Source organism: Seriola dumerili, unplaced genomic scaffold (assembly GCF_002260705.1).
Source record: "Seriola dumerili isolate Sdu_G_001 unplaced genomic scaffold, Sdu_1.0 BDQW01000088.1, whole genome shotgun sequence".
Taxonomy (NCBI): Eukaryota; Metazoa; Chordata; class Actinopteri; order Carangiformes; family Carangidae; genus Seriola; species Seriola dumerili.
This window is the reverse complement of record NW_019174343.1, coordinates 2,927,343-2,950,084: the sequence shown is the minus strand read 5'-3', so window position 1 is coordinate 2,950,084 and position 22,742 is coordinate 2,927,343. Positions and strand designations below refer to the sequence as shown.

Here is a 22,742-nt window from a genome sequence, read left to right as displayed (position 1 = left end):
TCTTCCAGATTGATGCTGTGCTGCTTTGGTCAGAGTTGATGTGCAATGTGACTTTGAGCTAATTGGCTTCCCGTACACTCTAATCTTTGCCTTGTCATTTTCTTGCAGTTGAATGCAGATAAAATTTGATTGGTATGTGCCTTGATTGACTGGCCCATAGTGTTACTGGGTGAGACAGTGGTGTGTGGGGCCGTTTTAATGATTGGCTGGTAGACCATATACAGTAGTTCAAGATATCCCTACCTCCTAGCCAGTTTGGTCCACGTGGGTTTGCCCCACCCCCTCTCCCATCACTGTTGTCAATCAGACACTCCACATCAGAATGTGATGAAACCTGGACCTAAGCCCTAACCTGTGCATCAGTGGGGAAAATAACATGGATAAAAAAACATGCTATGAAACAAGGGTGGAGCTGAAAAGTTAAAGTGAAGAAGGTTCCTCAGTGCAATGACATGGGTGAACAAGAGCCCAAAGAGTAGACTCAGATCCAGCACATCCATCAGAGCCCAGGCAATGCATCAATGACATGGTAAGGTTGATGATGAGGCTGATGCGTCTATCACAGGTCAGAGCTTTTTTCAGAGTTTAATGAAAGTAAAACTACTAAAATAATACATATTGTCCTTGTATTTTACAACCTGCTGTAGCTACTGCCTAGTTGAAATCAGACTGTTACTAGGACAACTGTTGCTACCACCAGTACCATGGGCAGATTTAGTGATTTTGGAGCCCAAGGTAAACCCAGCTTTATTTTTTTTCCCTACCTGGGAATGTCTCAAAAAAGTTTTTCCTTTAGTAAAGCTATAATAGAAAATATACTGGCCATGCAGCCACTGAGCTTGTATGTACACTACAACTGATTTGTTGTAATCAAGGGTTCTGGTGAGGTGATAACTTTACTTTAAGAGAGATAGAGAGGTGTTTCTAGTTTTGAAAACTAGAACTCCTTAGGCCTAAGATCAATGATTGACTTTGTGGTTGTATCATCTGATCTGCAGCCTTGCTGCATTAATCATGTCATATATTAATCATGTCATAATGACATGGATAATTGAGTGAAGAGAGGATCAGAGCTGTCAACTAATCATTCACAATCTAAGCCTGGAGACAGCAGAGTGCAGTGCTGATGTAAAAACCTAATTAGACACCACAGCACAGTTAAGGTCCAATTCATTCCTTTAGGGAACAGACACAAAATGTAGAACAGCCTTAATTACATTTTTCTACAATAACCAATGATTGCAACACCTGTACTCTCAATGTGATGGATTGAGCGCTCACAGCTGGGTCGCTGGTATTTGTTTAGTTCTCCACTGGACTGGCCTGGTGGGCTTTGATATGCTCTCACTACTACAGGTTTGGTGGCTGAGGCAGCCTCCTCCTCTTTAACGTTGTATTCAGAGTCTGCTTTGTCACTTTGAAATCTGTAAGAAGACTACTATCTCCAAATACAGTTAAACATACATCTACTTCCCCCCTGGTCCCACCTCACAGCTCTTAAGAGGAATTTATGACTTTATATTCATCTTGTAAAAAAAAAAATCACTAAGGTATTTTTTGTTCTCACCAACTAGTTTAGTAGTTTTCCTAAATATACATTAATAATCTGAAACACAGCTATGGCACACAGTAGGTCTACTACTGTAGTTCTTGCTAAATTCATTCTTGCTAAATGATTTATAATATTATGGCCACTCCTGTATTGAATTATACACCTCTTCACTGGAAGAGAACAGATAAATATCATTTTCAAAGTTTGATTGTCCAGTTAATAAACATTTATGATATCGGCAGCAAAACATGTTACATTAATTATGTCATAATGATAACCATTTATTCTATTTCAAGCTAAAAACTGTTCCATGTATCTGCATGATAACATGGACTTGCTGGATAGCAGCAGCCTGTACCTTACTGAAAAACCACATGAATTTCCCATGTTTTCCATGTGTTTCCTACATTTGATTATGTGTTACATGGCATGTGGAAAAATGTGCTCTACAAATCTGCAGATTTTCAAAGTTTCGCCATTACATTTTCATCAATTGCAGTAATGTGAGTACAGACAACAACAAACTATGTACAAAGATCTCAAATGTAATCCCAAGGTTTCACATTGGTAGATGTATGGGTTTCACATGGGAATTTACATGGGCTTCACACATTACACCACCTAAATCCACATTTCCTATGTGCCAGCACGTGTTCCACACATTTCCCATTTGATTTTAACATGTTTTCACATGTTAAAACTTCATGTGGTTTTCCTGTTTATTAGCTGGGACCTGAGGCATTGGAGTTGCACCCTATCGCTATTAATTTATAGTAGAGAATATTGACATTGCCTCAGTAGACATAACAGCAACAACTCTCTCTGAAAGATATGCAATGAAAACACCAAAAACAGCCATGAAATGCCCCTACTAACAAGTATTGTATGATACTGTATCTTATCCCTGTGTGCCACAGAGCTCCACAACTATTTAAAACACATCAGTGAGCCACACTGTTACACTGGGTAACATGCTCCTTCATTACCATGAACACACACCTTGTAGTTTCTTTTGACTCAATCCCACTGCACTCTTCCTGCTGGAAATGGTCACTAGAGCAGTAAATGTGTAGCAATCCACAACTGAAAATACCTTGACAATCACAAAAATATACAATAATAACACATGGTATGTGTTGCTATGGAATGCCATCTAAATCAAATCTAATAAATAAATACATAAATAAATAAATGCAACTGTTGACAGTATCACAGAAACTTTGGGTGAGCTTGATCAGTGTGATTCAGTGCGGTTCTGGTGCTGTTGCTTTGGTCTGAATCTGTGAGATAACCACGCCCCCTCATTTGAATATAGCAGATGGAAAATAAAAAGAGCTGGGAAATAAATGTGGCATTAGGAAATAAAGTCTCCGGATATAAATAAATGTGGAATTATAAAATAAAAGTCCCCTGAAATAAAAACGTCATTTCAAAATTAAAAAGCTATTTATTCATTTATTTATTTACTTATTCAGCTATTCATTTATTTATTTATATAGCTATTTATGTATTTATTGACTCACTTATATATTTATATTTACATTTCTTTCTATATCTCCATATTACCTCATTTATTTATTTCAGGATTTATTTCATAGCTGTATTTATTTATTTATGTAATTATCTAATGATTTAAATGGCATTTCATATATTGCAGTCCTATGCAAACCTTAATTGTCACTGCATGTGACATGGATTAACTATAGTGAAATTTAGTACAGTGGAAAAATAGTAATATAACTACCAAGCAAATCCAGCATTCAAAAATTACTAGTACAAGTGGCAATACCTCAGATGATGTACTGCTTTTGCTGTCACGATCCATCAATTCAGTCCATTCATCTCCCATTACTCATGGAAGTAATACATCACTTTGCTCCACATGTATCCATTGTGACTCAAGTGTGCTAAAAATAACCTAGGTTGAGAGGTGGGTGATTAATAATTGATTTCCTCTACTGGGATGCTCCCTTTTATTGGAATACCCTCATAACGCCATATCAGGGAGACCATTGTGTCCTCCTGGGACTCCATATCTGGGCCATGCTGGAAATAGACTCAACAGCCATTTATTTCTGCTTCTATGGTGGTGTTTTCACCAGTTTTGTATGTGTGGGAATGTGAGGCTGTATCTACAACAGAAAAGTGACCAATAATAATATGGTCAAATCCTGATTTTATAACTGCGACATCGTCGGACAAAATCACCAAAACCATAAATGAAAGACAAAAACTGAGCTGAGATTTCAGCTGTATTTACTGTAAAATGATCAGAGAGAAAGTTAGAAGAGAGGGACAAGATTATTGCGGGGAGAGAGAGAGGATGACACGCAGCAAAGGGCCACAGGCTGGACTCAAATCCGGGCCGACACGGAAAAGACTAAGTCCAAATGACACCTGCTCCACCAGGTGAACCACTTGGGCCAGAGACAGACGATCTTTCTTATTCAGTCTCTCACACAGAGCACAGCCTCCATCTGGATCCACAATAGTTTATTCTTTATTTACTTCAATTCTAGAACGTAACAGACTTTTATTAGAGGCAGGTCTTTATGTCTAACTCCCTCTGTTTGATATGTAGAGTTGGTCATAGTCGTTAGTACGAAGCCTCGTTACTGATGACTCTCCCTCTCTCTCCCTCTCTCCTGCTCTCTCTGCTGTGTGTGTCTTATGTTTAGCTATTCCTCTGCCTCCTTTAGTAATAATGATACATGGATTGAAAGTAGTTTATTTGCTGTAATGGAGGCGAGGCTCACTGTATTGGAAGCGCTCCTCCTCTTCCCTGCAGTTCCTGAGCAGCTGGGAAACCAGAGCAGCTCAGTAGACTGAGGCTCGGCACTTGACTAACCAGTGGTGGAAATATCATCACTCAGTCAGTCAGTCAGTCAGTCAGTCAGTCAGTCAGTCAGGGACATTGGTGATTATAGGGCTGACCCCACTGTTGCAGTTCAGCCAAAAAACTTTATGGCAATCCATAAAGTAGTTGTTGAGATATTTCAGTCTGGACCCACCGACAGACTGACATGGACATACTGTACATGATTGTCAGCACATATGATCTGTGCAGTCATTATGCAGAATTTACCTAACGTGGACCTGATTTTACAAAGACTTCAATGTATTGTCAGTTTACAGCCGATGTATTAGTTATGACTGTATGAGAAAAATACTTCACCAAAACCTCCTTGTAGCCTGACCCTGTTCCTGGAGCTTGATTAGGGTGTATGTATGAAGAGACTGGAAGGTCACCCCTAATGTCAAACCCTGGGGGGCGGGGGGGGCGTCTGAACCATCACGACAGGCACCAGGAACTTTTCCATCCTATCTTTAGGCTAATTATCACACATATAGACAAAATGAAGAGTACATTTACTGCTTCTATGCTTTGAATTTTTTTATGATAATCAGTTTTGACTGGTGGACTCTGAAACTAGTGGGTATGAGTCAGCGGGCCAAAATGAGAGGGGGCTTGATTGAAGTCCTGGTATAACAAAGGAAAGAGACAGCGGTGCTGTAGAGAGAGAAGGCGGAGATGTTCCCACTTACACATCAAAGCGGAGGTTCTGTTTCTCCTCAAAGAAAAAGTCCAGGACAAACTTCCTCACAAAGTCGGGGTTCAGCGTGTTGTCGATCACTTCTGTCCGACCAAACTGGTAGAAAGAGCAATAGAGAGGAGGACAGTCAACAAAAAAAAGATGTTTGACATTTCATTTTCATTTTGACCCCAAAAGATCATGGTGACATATAAATGAAAATGCTTAGCCTAGATGTTTTGCAAATTGCATTTAAATATTGTCAACTATAGGCCAGGTTAAGACTTTAAAAATGAAATGGCAAATGCTGTTTTCATTTTTATTTTCAAATTGTTAGAAAACTGCATTTTCATTGTGATCTGAATATTGCTTGTCTTGTAAAATTTGGTTAAACTGTTCAAATTGCATTTTAATTTTCAAATTTTGATTAACATTTGAATATTGTCCACTGTGCAGCAGGGCATGACTTTGAAAATGAAATGTCAAACAGCTTTTCCATTTTGATTATAATATGGTCCTAGAATGCCCATACAAGTATGTGAATATGAAAATGCTAATTGGTTCAACTTTTCTGTTAATCACTGACTCTTCCCCCACACCCCAAAACCCAGTTTGTTACTGATGTGCGTATAAGTGATCCCAGACTATCTCAATCCAAAAATATCTGTGCTTGTATTATTAATTCTATAATACCTGTTTATAATAATGGCTTTTAAATAACAGAAAGGAATGTGAAAAATATGATTTCACGACTACTGCAGAATTGAGCTGTTCAGAGGAAGAGCCACTGAAGATTCCTACAAAGAGGAAGCCAAAGAATAAGGTCTACCCAGACTACCAAAAGGATAGGCAGAATACGATTAAGTCCCACTCCAGGCATTGGTAAAACTTTTGAACTCACCTCTGTACAACCAAATGATATTAAGACTTGGACGCAGGAAAATGGCTTATTATACGTACATCTGACTCCTCCCTCATTTAGTATGCATCAATATATGAATAAAGACACAAATGTCTCTGCTGTCCTTACACAGTGCTGAGTTGTATCACATTAAACATGATGCAACACAGCAGTAGACTACCATCTAATAATTCCAGAGGAGATATTAGATGGAGAGAGAGGAGGACAGAAAGACGGACAGAGCGAGAGTGAGTTCGTCCCAACACATCCAGAAATTCATGTAATACCAATAATGTGGATGGAAAATGCAGGTTGAAATGAGGATAGGATCATTGTTATTTCCCAGAAGTTGTTGAAAAAGTAGGTTAGCATGGCTGTGTGTGCCTCCTGTGTGTTAGGCTGGCAGTCAGGCACTGTCAGAAATGTGTTAATGAAGGAACCTAACTCACTTAACTCAGTAAGATGTTACGGAATAGAAAGGTGTTATTTTCCAGGCCTTTTGGGGGCTCTAGGCAGCACCTCTCACTCCAAATATAACATTTAACATTTTAAGGTGCCATATTTTACACTTTTACAGTGTTTTATATGTTTTTTGTTTGTTTATTATCATCAATTTATTGATGAAAAAACAGACAACACAATCAGAAAGACATAAGGGCATAGACACATTGTGACAAGGAAACAGACAGACAGGTGACATGACAAAATATATATGAAATGAGGTTTAGCGGTCAAGGTTGAATTATGTTGGGTGTGTTGTGGGGAGTGTGTGTTTGTGTATGTATAGTGGGATGTTCAAATGAGAGCCCATAATAATAACAATAATAATAATAATAATTTCCCTACCCATCCTGCTTTTGAGCCCAACATCCAAGAGTGAGGACAAGAACGTTATAATAACAAAGAGCAAGACATTTTGAACTTCGGCAATTATTTATACATTAGACCAAATTAGTTTATCCAAAAAAAAAACAAAACTGTTGACCCAAGACGACCATGGTAGGAATCAACATAATGGACAGACTTTGTATAAATAAAACTTGCTATTCTTCACCTCCAAAATCTCATACATATGTGACATAATAGGAATCAGTAGCGTTATTAGCGATGCTTTGTCTGTCCTCCTGAAAAACTTCCATGAAAAGGAGGTAATTTGAATAAATCCTAAGATCAGGGCTTTTGGGTAACACCCCAACCCTGTGGGCTCTGTCAGTTTCTCCAGCATCACCTTCCACGCCTTCCTCGCTGCCATCTGGAAACCTGCTGGGGCATAAATTATTCCTTTGTCCCGATTCTCAATGTCATCCAGCTTTTGTCGGAGGGCTTTCATTTCCGTGCCTGTGGGGTTAGCCCGCTGCCTCTCATTAGCATCCTCCAGGAAGCATAGTCGGCTTCAGTTTGCTATCAGTAGCACTTGTTGTAACCTTTATAGCCTCTAACATCTTGTAATGAACACCTCAGACTTTTCCAAGCTTAGTGCAGTGAGTTTAGCAAACTCTTTGGCCACATATAGGAGATGGACCTAACAACAGGTGTATCGGTGTGTGTGTGTGTGTGTGGTGCGTCACAAGGTTGCAATGTCCTCTGGTGAGCTTGGGTAGTGTTAGCAGCTTCATTAGCCTTCACTCTGCCAGAGCCAGTTCTTGAGTTTCTTGTAGAATTCCTAGTAACGCTTGGCATTGCTGCTCTATACTACCAACTTTTGGCCAGAGAAGTCAAAGAAAATTGGGCTCTTTGTCAGGTTTCAAAGCTAATTATGTGCAGGGATGAACACAGCTCTTCCTCACACTGCCACGTGAACACCCCCCCCCCAACAAGAAGTATTCTTTAAAAAGTTATTTCACTAAACTTGTTTAGTAAGTTTTTCTCTGCAGTTCTGTCTCTGTCACCCACCCAAAATCTAGATAGTTTGTTTTTGGCAGCGCTGTGAGAATTAGATTTGTGCTAATTGCATCAAAAAGTTGCTCAAACCTCATCTGCCAGTGTTCAGACAGCCCACACACTACAATATGGTGACAATATACATGCCACAGGGAGCCTGCTTGTTTCCTTTTTTCTGCTGACAGAAAGATGTATACTACTGTTCAAGGACACTGCCATAAATGAAAGACAAGGAGTTCAAGGAGTCTGAAGTGGGCAGCTGAGTGGGACCTGGAAGGATATGGAAGATCTACAACTGTGGCTGCGCTCCAACCTGGCAACCCAGGCCTGAAGAAAGCTCCTCTGCTCTTCAATCAGCTCAAAATAAGGCACAGTGGAGAATACATTCACAGCCAAACCATATGCTTCAGTTGTTGTTGTAATGCACAGTAAACGGCCCTGGTATGTTCCTGGCATGAGGAGGAAATGAGGAGAGTCAATGAGGAAAATATAGTGTGTAAATGTGTACATAAATAAATGTGTGATGTTCTCAGACAAACCTATGTTTTCTCACAGAAGCAAGAGGTATTATTTTATTTATGATACTGTTTCAATTGTAAGTTTATCCTGCACAGTTTCTAAATCTGTGTTAGCATTACATTCTCGCACTAAGCAACTCACTCTGATTTTTAAAAAGTATATTCCCTCTAAGAGCAGAGGAGAAATCAGTTTTAGTTCATCACTGTCAGTCAAGCTGTTAATTGTAAACACTGGGATGCAGAACTGAAACCTAAGAGACAGTGAAGGGGAACGATAGCAAGGGGATTTGATAAAAAGAGTAAGAAAAATGATGTGTGGAGAAGGAGGATTAAAGAGGCTGTAATGACCAGGTATTAAATTCTTATACAATATACCTACAACAAACTTCTCCATTCATCCAGCCATCCATTTTCTACCACTTATCCAAGGTTGGGTTTTGTGGCATCAGGTCAAGAAAAGTAGTCCAGGGCCCGTATTCACAAAGCATTTTATCTAACCACTAAGAGTAGCCTAATCCTATGTCATGCTAAAAGTTTCTGACTAAAAGTTTTCTCCTAAGTTCTCTTCACAAAGCTGCTGAGACCAACTTTTAGTGAGGAAAAGATAAAACTCCTGAGCTAAGAATGTGACTCTGTAGCTATGGCTGACGTCAATTTTCATGGACAAGCGTCCTTGCAGGAACCACAGCGATTGGTTGATGAAAGACCATCTGTGCCACCGAAAACGCATGCGCAACATCCTGCAGTAATAATAAAAAAAACACTGAGAAATAAACTAATACAAATTAAATAACTAATAACTAATAACTAATTAGGATTAGAATTTTACTATAAAAACTTACATTCAATTCTCTCAATGGCAAAATAAAACTAAAACTAACCTGTCATAGACGACCTAACTGAACCTAACTGGCAGCCTATTAGCCGCAGTCTGTTGTAGCTGTACCTGGTGTATTGTAGTTGTGGTCCCAGCTGTGTGTTCAGGTGTGTGAAGATTTCCTCTGTCCCCCACCAGGTGACATCCAGCTGGAATATGATCCTTTCAAACAGCTGATCAGGTCACTCTCCATTCAGATCCATGACTTGTGTGCAGATCCTGGACGCTGTACAACAATGTCTACAGGCAGCATCAATACAACCTGGTGTTGATTTTGTTTCCCTGGTTACAACATCCCTGGTTACATCTCTGGCACTGATCACAGCAGGTAGACCGGCTATTGCCATGAAGCTGCTTTATTTCTCTGTAGTTGTTGAACATCTAAAGGAAATCGTATGAATTGTCCTATGATGTCAGGTCAGAGCGCATTTATTGTTTGGTGAATAGGTCGGCTTTTCTCTGTTGCCAAGTTGCAGCGTTGCCAAACACTTAGTTTCCGCACTGATCGGGTTGTTTCAGTTGGAGATGTTACTGCATCCCTCACAAACTCCACAGCGATCATTATTCCCTCGTGACTGACTCGTATCTTTTAAGTCATTCAGCATCGTTTAAGGTTTCCAGGACACTGTGACGTGGAATGACAGCAGCCCTTTAAGATTCTCTATGATTTGGTCGTAGTGGGTCAGGAGTCCTCTCCACTGCTTCTAACTTCTCCCAGACTTAGGTGCTACTTTTAGAGCTAAGTGTCTTTGTGAATTACTCTTAGTCAGAAAAATGAGGAGTCATAAAGTTAGGACTGACACGCCCATTATTCTTAGGAGTTTCTCCTAAATCGGCAAGATAGGAGCTGCTTCTAGCCTTAAGATGCTTTGTGAATGTGTCTAATTGATGTGAGTGCTATTTTGGATTTTATCAAAACGTTTTTTCACTACTCCCCGGACAACTCCCCCTCCCCAGAATTAGAACTCTATTTACAACTGTATGTATCCCTTGTGCCATGCAGGTAGTAACTGGCTCACCTCGAGCAGCAACAATTAAACAAGACAGGTGAAAAAATGAATAAATGCAATTAAAACATATATAAAAAATAATAATAAAAAAAATGAGTAATAATAATAATAAAATAGAAACAAGAGAGAAGTAGGAGGTCAGACCTTCAGTGAGTTGAAATAGGTTATAAATGGCTGCCATTTCCCAAAGAATTTTTTTGTGCCACCCTTCAGTTCATTACTGATCTTTTCCAATTTAAAATAAAACATGACTTCCTGAAGCCATTGAGAGACGGATGGGGCTTGACTAGATTTCCATTGGAGCAGAAGAGTCGTGCTGATAAAGATGTGAAAGCTAAAGTGTCTAACTGTTTTGAGAGAAAGAGTTTTTTTTTGCGGCTTCTTCAGTCAAAATCGGCAGAAAAAATCAAAGTCATATCTCAGCCAACTGGCTTACAATGCCCTTGATATAATGACATAATCTTTCAATGGTAACTGTGGCGTGCTGGGCCCCACATCGCTGCTTGCAGCTATATCTTTGTATATTTTTGTATACCTTTGTACACTGCAGGCTGGCCTAAGTGTTTTTTTACCCTTTTTACACAAAAACTAGCACAAATAAGCTGCTGCTGTTTTAAATGCAGATAAACCGCTAAAAAAAAAAAGGCAATTGACTCCTTTTACACCGACAGACGAGTTTGCCTTTCTGTTCGGTGAAACGGATCTGTCGTGTCTCATCCTGTCAGTGTCAGAGCCTCCGTGTCAGACGCTTTGATCAGTGATTGTGTGCTTTTAGAAATTATTTTGAGGCTGAAATTCCTCTTTTCTTCACCATGCAAATCATTTTCCAGTCATCCACAACTCAATCTCTCATCCTCAGTCTACCAGGTCATTTCCTGTGCGCAGCAGCTGTTTTAGTATGTCTGGGACAGCTGTTGATTTTGTTACACAGTCTCTCTGATAGATTTGAGATTTTCTTAACCTCATTATTATCTTCTTCAGTTGCAGATTATCACTCACCTCTCTCCACTCCTTGGTGCCCAGGCCTTGAACGTACAACACCACTACTGCAAAGAGAAACACGGGTCGCTTTTATACATTGTAGATTTCAAGACAAATAAAAATGTGAAAATACAATTTAGTGTTGAAAGTCAAAATCTTAAAAGTTACATTCGTTTTACATGTATATTATGCAAATGAGATAAGAATCCATCATGGCAGACATTTATGGTGCAACAGGCTTTTTGTAGAGAACATTGAGCTGGAATTGTGTCTCAAATTGTACAAATGGTGTGATGGGCGTGGCCTTCCCATTACTGCATTTTTATTCCTCTGCGCCGGCGCCAGTCAGAGACAGATTGTTTTCAGGTTGTCCAACTGTCCGTCCCATTCTCATGGGCACGATATCTCAATAACTCCTTAATAGAACTTCTTCAAGTTTGGCACAAACATTCACTAGGACTCAGATTGAGAACTAATTTGATTTTGGTGGTCAAAGGTCAAAGGTCAAGGGCTGTCAGAAAATGAGGTTTTGGCCGTGTGAACTCAATACCTTCGTAACGCCTTGAGGGAATTTCTCGTTTGGTAAAATAATTTCACCTGGAATCAAGGACAAACTGATTAGATTTTGGTGGCTAAAGTTCAAAGGTTAAAGGTCAAGGTCAACAAAACATGATTTTGGCCTCATGAATGCAATTTTGAGAACTCCTCAAGGGAATCCCTTCAAATTTGGCACAGACATTCATTCATTGGCCTTGTGAACGTGATATTTCAGTAACGTCTTGAAGGAACTTCAAATTCAGCACAGATGTTCACTTGGACTTAAAGATGAACTGGTTAGATTTTGGCGGTCAAAGGTCAAGGTCAGTGTGACCTCACAAAACACTTTTTAGCCATAACTCAAGACTTCACACAGCAATTATGACTAAACTTCACACAAATGTTTAATATTTTCTATGACTCTGGATAAACAGGGATGTAACCTGAAACTAGTGTGAGTGGCGGAGGCAGACAACCACGAGGAGTTAATTCTAGTTTCCTTAATTACAGCACCACCATGGGGCCGAATGGGCACATTTTTCTTGCAAGCACTTGGACGTCATGTTCAGCTATTGGGCCATGTCTCTAGCTCATTCCAAATGACAGCAATTTGAGCCAAAGCAGAAGAAAACAAATAAATAATGATAATAATAACAACAATATGAACAATATGAACAACAAAAATAATAATAATAATAATAATATGCAGCACAAACAATTAAAACAATTGTTCCCTGACCTTCGGGGTTAGAACCATAGAAATAAATCAAATTAACAATAATAATAAATAAATAAATCATTATTATTATTTATATTATATACTTATTTATTTGTACTTATATAATATTATTATTTACAACCAATTCTGGGATGGAACTCTTATTATCACCATTTATTGACTGCAGCTCTAAACAGAGTCACTTATCATTACAGTCATGACTCTACCAGGGGAACCGGCTCGCTCATTTATCAGTAGCTGTCAATGCTGTTTGACATTATCAGCAGATATCGACCCCAATCTGTTGTGGCCGGACACCTGGATCTGATAGAGGACTCTAACCTGGGACATGAAAGAGCTGAGAGGGCATTGTAGCCACAGCGAGTCCAGCTTCCCTCTTTAACCTGGCTTTGAAGTTCAACACCCCCCTGAAACAATCATTACCCTGCACCATGGCTCTCCACCTCCGCCGAGCCCAGGAAGAAAGGCTAATGTCTGGGGATGTGTCAACAAGGATCCCTGGCCTGCTGACTATGTGGGGAGAGAGTGTGTGTCTGATTTTTAATTATCCCGACCTAACAGTCAGTAAACCTGTGTGTGTGTGTGTGTGTGTGTGTGTGTGTGTGTGTGTGTGTGTGTGTGTGTTTATATCCCAGTGGGGACTCCACCAGGTTTAGAGGAGTTCCCCCATGTGGACTCACCATCACCATGGGAACCAAAATGGAGGTCCCCATGGGTCCAGACTGCTTTTTGAGAGTTAAGACTTGGTTTAAGGGATCAGGTTAGAATTAGGTTTAGGTTAGGTTTAGGATAAGGGGTTTCAGGAAAGCATGTCAATGAGTTATCCCCATGGGGATATAAACGTGTGTGTGTGTGTGTGTGTGTGTGTGTGTGTGTGTGTGTGTGTGTGTGTGTGTACCATGCAATCATTAAGCATCAATCAGGCTCCAGTGATTAGTTTCCCTAATTAGGAACAAACTTGATGAAAGTCTTTTCCAGCTCAACTGTGTCACTCACTGGGCCACTGGATTTTCCTGTTAAAGTGATAGTTATTTGACATTGGGTTGTGTGAGGTAGTCATGCATATCAACAAAGTGAAGTTTAGGTATTTCTGATTCACTCAGCTGACCTGCAGTGTAATACAGTGCGTAGGAATACAGTAATTCAGATAAACTACATAAAATACTGTACATGAAGCGTACATTCAAACAGGTATTGGATTGTTTCCGTGGGCGTCTTTTAAAAGTGTCTAAAACATGTTTTTTCCGCTGGCCCCGCCCACAGCAGCACATCACTCTGCCTCTGTGTCGGTGTTCCCTGCTGCCTCTGTTCACTGGCTGATCTGAATCTACTGCAGGTAACACACTGACTATGCATGACCACCTCACACAACCCCACGTCTAATAACCTGAACTATCCCTTTAAAGCTCTGTTAGACACTCACTGTGTTACCACTCACTGCTGCTCGACACGCCTTGATTTACAGGAATGAACGATGGATTTGATTAAAAACAATTAGGAATGTGACAGTGGCAGCAGTTACCTGGATCTGACTTGGAGAAGGTGTCCATGTCCAACAGGTTTCTGCAACAAAAGGAAAGAGACTGTTAGAGACTGTGACTGACAGTCACAGCAAGGCTGTATAACACCTCAGCCAAAGGAAGTGGCTCATGAACTGGACTAATTTAACTATTATTGTTTATTATTTATTATTAACCCATACTCCCCTCTTACATCCTGACACATCACCTGTAACTGACACATTGAAATGTTATGAATAGAGCCAAAGACTAATGAGGCTCAAATTTCCACATTTCTTGATACATTTTTTCATTAATTCTCCGTTAGCTTCCCTTACATTTCTTCACTTTGGATGAACATGTGTATTGAGGGATTAATTAGGGTTGCATGTTGGCAGGGGTTTCACTCCAGAAAGGCAACAACTCCCACGTCTATGAAAAACAAGGGGCAATGAATCACCAGTGAGAACAAGCAGCTTCTCCAGAAATCTGCAAATCACCAGATATTTGTACAACCAGGCCTGACGTCTTTCATCTGACACTATGAAGGGTTTTGTTTGGTGCCTCTGATGATTAACTTCTGTGAGACACTAATGTTATTTTTTCTTGTAATGCCTTCTGCCTGAGTCCTTCTGGACATGTATATGTAGGAAGCTGGGTGTCCAATCAGAGCCCTACCCTGCTGTGATTGACATTTTCTCACTGAGAAGTCCTGGCTCCCTGTTCTCGCTGACCTACCTGGCATTTCACCACCAATGTCACTTTTTAGCATCACACCACCTTCCACACTGTGTAGTCATCATATCCACAATGCAGCTCTCCACACCACGATGAAAAACACCAGAGACCTCTGACGCTGAAATGAACACTAGGATTTCGAGTTCTGAGAGACTAATTAGTTTCTCCCTCGTCCTCCCACACACAGTTTTTTGCTACATTCTATTTGCTAAGTCACACCTATTTTTGGGTGATCCAATCAAACTTTAAAGATTTGATCTGAAGGTGCAGTAGATGATTCTGGAGAGAAAGCTGATTATTGAGTCTCATTCCCAGGTGATCAAATACAGGCGCTGTGGGAGGGCCATCCAACCTGAAGTGTCAGTATTGGACAACCTGGCAATGAGACTCAGTGTTTCATGTTATAAATTATCACATTAGAAATAGTAGGGCAGAGCAAGGATGGTTGTAACACGGGTCAGTTGTAACACTTCCAATTTCTCCAATCAGGAACAAGTTCTGAGTCACCTGATTCACTCTGTACCTGCACAATTTATTCCTTATTCCACATGTGAGGAAGTAGCTCCCTGTGACAGACACTGACTGTTTTAGGAGGAAAAAACTCATTTTTAGGTTAGAAAGATTTTTCTTTTTAACTTTTATTAACATCACTGTCTGCTCTGTAGGTAAACTCTTCAAACTTATATCACGTTATTGTGATTCTATGTAGATACAAATATATATACAAATATCCACATAGAATCATATATATACACACACACACACACACACACACACACACACACACACACATCCAAATGTATTGTTTCATCAACTCATCAACTTCATTCTGCATTGTGTTTACATCACAATATATACAGTATATAAATGCAGGGAACCAACAGACTAAATTAATAACTTTGATGAAGTTATTAAAACTGTCACATTTTTAATAGGGTCATAATCTGTAACCTAGGCAATAACATTACAGTCACATTCCCAACACTGCTTGCACCGTATGCTGTTAAACTGTAATGTAATGTATGCTGGTTAGTAATGGCAGTGCATTCAGCAAGTCCTAATTATATCCCAGTATTTAAGGGGAGAAACAGTCAGGAGTGCAGTCCTGAAGATGCAGTTATCTGTAGAGGTTTTAGCACGTCTGTGTGTGACTTTTATACAGTTCACCCTGCTGTCTCCCACCATCTCTCATTTTCTGCCTTTTCTTTTCTTTTCTTTTCTTTTCTTTTCTGAATTTCATTACTTCTGGTATGCCTTTGCTTTGAAGACCTGACCTTGAGACACACAGAAACACTGATACATTTTTTATTCTCTTTTAAGATTATTTTTTTAATTTGTTGTATTACTTCATTGAAAAATTCCTACATATTTTCTCTTTTTTTATTTAAAAAAAGAACATTACTATTATTTAAAAAAAAAAAAAAAAAAACACTATTCCTATTGAGCCTTACAGTTTGTGTTTTACACTGCTGTTAGGTTCATGAGCTAATTTTAGATTCTGGTTTTAAAATGAGTTACAGTATATTGCTATTCTTTGTCGCCAGGCCTTAATAAAACATCCAGAATCAGAACTCCCTCTCCGTGTCTTTTCTTTTCATGTGATCTCCGAGTTCCGCTCTCAGAATAAATCCTGCTACTGTTGGTTACTGCACCCCCACGCACTTCTACACCCACAGCACATGCAGATTGTTCCTTAGAAAAGAAAAGAGTTCGTACGTGCACCTTAAAGACACACAATTCTGATTAAAACCTGAGGAAAAGTCGAAGATGAAAAGAAATTACATATAATGAAATCTGTGCCCCTTAGAAAAGTGTGACTTTAATACCAAGCATCAAAAATGTGTCGATATTTGAATGCAAACAGATCAATGCTTCACAAGTGAATATTCATGTTCCCTGCTTACCTGCAAGAAACCGTGACTTCAATCTTAGTGGCAGGTACGGTGGAGTTGAGCGGGTCGAAATCCCCTATTGTCGCCATGGTTTTTAATCACTTCTTCTCAGTCCGTGAAGTTCGCACTAATTCACACTACAGTGCGTCTGTTCCATCCAGCGGAGGACGGGAGACTGAGAGTGGGTCAGCAGGCTGTAGTAGTAGTTGTAGTAGGCTGACTGTTGCTGTAGACGGTGGCTGAGGGTGAAGAGACATACCTGAGGATGAGGCTTTAATTCATGGCGAGAGGGAGGAGAGAGAGATCCACCACCGCGCTCCTCCTACTTCCCTCTCTCCATCGGCAGGTGGAGGCAGAGACCTCAACTTCTTCCTGCTGTGTCGGGGAGCAGCTGGTGGTCTGTGTATGGAGGGTGAAAAGTGCCGACGAGGAGCGGAAACTGCTTGGTTGGTTGAACACCTACATGTGTCACCAAAGACCAAAAGATCAGGCATTACAAGCAGCGCCAGTGGTAAGAAATTGTATTCGCTTCCTGTCTCCTAAGTGGGCGTGGCCATCATTGCTTTTTCATGTCAACACATAACAACAATTCAATACAACACTAGATAAGGTTTGAATTTATGCCTGATTTTGTCGCTCGTTTGTATCTGCTAGTTTAATATCTGATCAACCCAGATCAAAGATCATATCGGTCTGATACTCTCCGTTTTCCCTCCAAAAACAGTTGCACGTTTTGGTCCAACTTCTGCAGTTGGAAAGCCACAGCAGTTCTACTGCAGCAGGCACCAGAACCGACAGAGAGAAGAGATCTGTGTTGTGAGATCTCTTGAGAGGTTGTTCCTGTGACAGAGACACGTCTGAATAAAGGTCATCTTCTCCTGATCTGTCTGAAAAATGTCATTTTAATGTCAGAATGTTCTGAAGGTCTGAGGCTTGTGAGAAATGATCCAATATTTATTTCATTGACTATGGGGTGAAAGAATCAATCTGCTCGAAAGCTCAACATTGACTTTTATCTAACTACACTGCTCAAAAAACATTGTTTTACTGTGTTATGTTGTATGGTGCAGTTTTCCATTTTTGAATTAAGGCTGGGGCGACCTATCATCCACTGCTCCGGAGGTGGATTTCCTCCTTGTCCACACCTCCGCATTGCCCCTCTCTGCCTGTGCCTGGGTGGTTCTCGTTTTCGGCTGGTCCCTCCCCTCCTCCGGAGTTGGTACCAGCCGCCTATCACCAGCCTGCCTGGTCCCATCCTCGGCCCTATAAAAGCTGCCTGGTGGAAATGGCTGGGGTGGGCTGTGATTTGATCTGAGCAGTCCGCCTCTGTGCCTCTTTGTTCTAAATGTCAAAATGTCAACGTGTGTATAGTTAGCTCTTCTGGGATGGCTTTAGTATTGTGATTGTTGAGTGGATGCTGATTCGTGGAGGCACTAGTTTTTGGGATCATGGGCTATAGGCTTTAGTTTAGTTTAGTTTATCGTGTGTTCTTTCCTGTCTATTATTTTCAGTCTAGCAACACTAGGTTATGGGTGGCTGCTAGATTGTTCTTTTGTTTGACAGGTGAAACTGGAGATAGGGTTTTATTTTTCGTTGTTTTCTTCTATAGTAGTAGGGATTGGTCGGGTTAGGAAGCAGGGTTCGTTTTTATTTTTATTTTATTTCTGTGACAGGTGTACTCGCTGCATCAGGAACAGTTTTTTCAGGTGCCTGCACAGGTAAGCTACTGTGTTTCTGGTGCTCCGGGGTCAATGAGAGATGGTACCTCATTCTTCACAGGGTGCCCCTTGTTGTGCTAGTGATGCAGGCCCTTGACGTGCCTGCTGTAGACACCACTGTGCCCCTCTCAAAGCATGTGTTTGACCCATACATGGTCACCTGGTTGCAGGTGTGGCATGTTTCATGCTCAGTGTTTGCAGTCGTAGTGGTGTTTCTGCCTTTGTCTGTATTTTTGTTCACTTATTTTCAGGATGTCCATGTCTGACCATCCTGGGTTAAGCTGAGATTCCTGAGTCCATTCACTACAGGAGCACCACTGTAGGCCATGAGGATGAGATAAGATCACTGGATTTCTTCAGGAGGTTTTTCATTGTCCCTACAGCCTGCTCAGCCTCCCTGTTGCTCTTTGGGAAGTGGGGATGGATGGATGTCACATGACTGAAGCTTCACTTTTTGAAAAGGCTGAGATGCAAATTGTGGTCCGCTGTCTGAGCATACAACTTCTGTTATGCCGCCTCTCCCATGTCAAGGTGATGGCCCTTTGTTGCGGAATAAGCGATGCCCCGCTGATCCAGTAACTACGGTGGCCCTGAGAGCTCAACGCACTGCAACTTAAGAAAACACATGCAAACACACGAACACACCAGAAATTCAGAAGCAGATTCATCATTCATTTGACAACACAATGGAAGTGTTTCCAAAGAACACTAGTGAGTTAGTGACTGAGAGAGAGAGAGAGAGAGAGAGAGAGAGAGAGAAGGGCCACAGGTTGGACTTGAACCCGGGCCGCTGTGGTTAGGATCACACCGTCATGGTACCCCCACCCCCACCCCCACGCTTGTGTCCACTGAAAACACTCCAGTTGTGTTGTAGGACTGAATTTGAAGCATGTTTGTGTGTTTGCATGTGTTCGAGGTTATTATGAAGATCAGCTCTACGTGTGATTAAGAAAGAGCTTGTTGACTGCCCTGGAGAAATGTGCTTCTGGTGTAAACAGCTAGGCTTCTGCTCACGTGACACAGGTCAGACTGGCATCAACCATCCTAGCTGTTAATGCTAATGTTGGCTATTTAGCAATAGCAAAGCTTACAAATATCAGCACAGTATAAATATTCAGGTTTAAAGAATTGTAGTTGGGTTTTATCTGGCTGGGAAGTAGCAGGTGTGGCATTTAAAATTAGCTGGAGAGGATACGATTGATCAAAGCAATTTAATTAAAGTCATCTGGCAAGATGAACAGTTTTCACAACTAATACAATGTTGGGAGAAGAATAAGGATCGGCATTTGGAGGATGACAGAAAATGCTAGAACCTAAAAGAGGAATAGGGGGAGAAGCAGACAAATCAAATGAGAAAGAGAAATTTAAAATGACTAAAAATGGGAGAAAAAACAGGAGAAGCAAGGAAAGGAAAGGAAAGAGGAGAAAGGCTTCAACAGCACAGTGACCGAGAGGGAAGAGAAATAGGATTAAGGACAGTAGAAAGTGCAAGGAGAAGATGAAAGTGGAGAAGGTGGTAAGATTTAAAAAAGAGGGAAAGCAGGAGAGGCACAGGTGGCAGGAGAAACTAGATGCAGACAATAATATCACCCCACCCCCACCTCTACATTTCCATGCGCATCGTCCCATCAGCCATTCAACAGAACAAATATTTCAGGAATTAATAATTCAATGACCTCGGAAACATCTTAGTGTTCACACCTCTGAGCCAACAGCAAGATGTACTGGCTGACAGATGTACAAGCTGACAGGGTTCAGGTTCCAGCGACCAGTTGAAGTGTCGTCTATCAGTGACCTTTGACCCTGAGAAGAGAATTTGATCAGAGAAAGCAGTGATAAGATAGTTGAAGTTAAATAGAGTTGGATTCACTTTAAAGTAGGGATATGAAACATGGCGTTATACGACTGCTTCATGCACTCACATTATACTTGACACTGAACTCTCATTTGTTTACAGGTCTCATGTGTTCAGAAAAAACACTGAACGTCAGCTCTGTGTAAATAGTTAATACATCTCATCATGGATAATAATGAGTAAATCACAGGTACAAGTATAAAGGTACTAAGACTTCGTGCTAAAACAAATTCATTAGAAAGTTGTTTTTTTTTTATGCCTCTGCGCCGGCGACAGTCAGAGCCGTCCGTCCGTCTGTCCGTATCTTGATGGAACTCCTTCAAATTTGGCACAAAGATTTTGGTGGTCAAAGGTCACGGTGACCTCACATTCTTGTGAATGCAATATATCTGAAACACCCAGAAGGAATTTCATTTCTTCTGACACATTGACCTCACGAAACAGGCTGTTGGCCATAACTCATGAATTCATTCACTAATTATGACACAATTTAACTGAAACGTCTATAAGGATAAAATGAAATGATTTTATATCAAAAAAGGGCAAAAGTCAACTTCACTGTGACATCATAATGTTCTGCAAAAACACTCAAGCTGTAACTCAGGAAGGAGAGACTGTGACCATATTTCCTGTAACGTGACTGGTTGGTGGAGGAAACAACTGCGAGGAGGTGATTCTAGTTTTTCTTTTATTCACAATTGCTACCTGCTGCTCAGTTCACCTTTCATTATAGCCTGTCACCTGCCAACAATTAAGCACAATTTATAACAAAAAAAAAAACCAAAACAACAACAGGTAGAATTACTTAGAAATGCATCAACAGTACAAAGAAAAGTCTTTACACAGATAACATCAGAATGAGTGCAATGCAGCGTTTCAATAAAAGATTTTGAAATAAAAAGTAAATTTGTAAAACAAATAAAATCATTACATTTCACAATTGAGATAAACTTTGAGTATGTCATGCAAATCCGGTGAGTGAAAAAGGAGAAACTGAGTGAGAAATTTATTTGGGAGCATAATAAGTAATTCAGGATCAGAATTTATTTTTGCAATGACCATTTTCCATTATTTTTGTAATTGATGTCAGGTGTCCTGTGACTGGCTGCTTATCAGCTACAGTCATACAGCGGAAGTGAGGCTAAAATGTAAAACAAAATGATACAAGACCATGACTGAATCTGAAGTCCTCGAGGACAGCCATCTTTAGACAATTAAAAAGCTTAAAACCTGACATGACCGAAAAGTCTGACTAGTCTGAAATAAAGCTGGACAGATTGCTCTACTGTCAGTTTGTTTGGAGATACAAAATTAAACCATTTTGACCATGAACTGATATATGTGGTCAATATAAGTCAAATACTCACACATTTCTATCAGGAAAAGGGATGAAAACTCACATGGCTTAAAAACAACTCTTACAAATGTGTTTTGTGGTATTAGGAAAGCAGACTTTGGCCTAGAGTCTAGCAGAACACCAAATTCTACTAGTTAAAGAAATTCAGATTTTTGGAAATAAGTTAATTAGCTGTCTTTCTGAAAGTGAGATGCAGAGATTGACTCATGTCTGAGCGCTCAGTACTGAGTCGGAGTTGGGACATGCTAAAGAAACAGTTAGCCTGGCTCTGTCAACATGTAAAAAACACACCTACCAATATGTCTGACACCACTCAGTTGATCAGCATGTATCTCGTGTGTTTAAACCATACTTGTATATAGAAATGTAAAAAGCCTGAGATGCTGCTCAGAGCCGCTGGGCTAGCAGATGAACTTCACTTTTACACCACAGAACATCCCTGATAATTTTAAATTGACCTGTTTACATTTCCGTTTGTATGGCTCCAACAAACAAAAAGATACATTTTGTTTATTACTGAGCTTTGGAGGCACTGTATGCATATTTTTTGAACTTTAAGATGAGCTAAGCTAACCGTTTTCATCATGATGCTAATCTAGGCTAAACACACCTTGGCTCTTGTTCTGTGCCAAACACACACACACACACACACACACACACAATATCAACGTCAATCTTCTCGTCTCACTCTCAGAAAGAAAGCGAAAAAATGTATTTTTCCAAAAATTCCTGCTAGAATTATAAAGTGAATCAATAAAATCCTCTTCAGCTACAGTCATTTTAAAGGCAGATATGAAAATCTCTTTGTGTCTGTCTCACTCTTCTGGGGGAGAATGCCAAATGTGTCCATTGACTGAAATCCCACCTCTTTAACCTCATCAAGAGCGTCCATAAGACTCAACAGCTGCATGTTACTGCACAACAAGGACTTATCTTGCAACCAAGAGAGTGATCAAGGAAACCCCAAAAAGCTTTATTGCAAAGCTAACGCTGTTAATGCTCTACAGTCAAAACACTAATAAACAATGAGCAGCAAAACCCTCCAAGCTCTTTAAACCATTTAAGAAACAGAAAGTACACCTGAAACTGGACCAGCTGAAGTAGAGATCTGATCCAGTGTTACTGAAGATAACAAAGGCACAACAACAGTCCTG

General features: G+C 40.3%; 1 protein-coding gene across 1 annotated transcript in view; it reads right to left on the bottom strand.

The window, feature by feature from the left end:
- Window positions 1-16,747, bottom strand: part of cpne9 (copine family member 9) — a 48,462-nt gene extending 31,715 nt beyond the window's left edge. The window contains exons 1-4 of the mRNA XM_022745024.1: window positions 16,671-16,747; window positions 14,052-14,092; window positions 11,272-11,318; window positions 5,099-5,202 (exon numbers count right to left, since the gene is read on the bottom strand). Of these exons, the coding sequence (XP_022600745.1) occupies window positions 5,099-5,202; window positions 11,272-11,318; window positions 14,052-14,092; window positions 16,671-16,747 (269 nt within the window). The remainder of the gene's footprint in view (window positions 1-5,098; window positions 5,203-11,271; window positions 11,319-14,051; window positions 14,093-16,670) is intronic.
- Window positions 16,748-22,742: the final 5,995 nt, after the last annotated feature.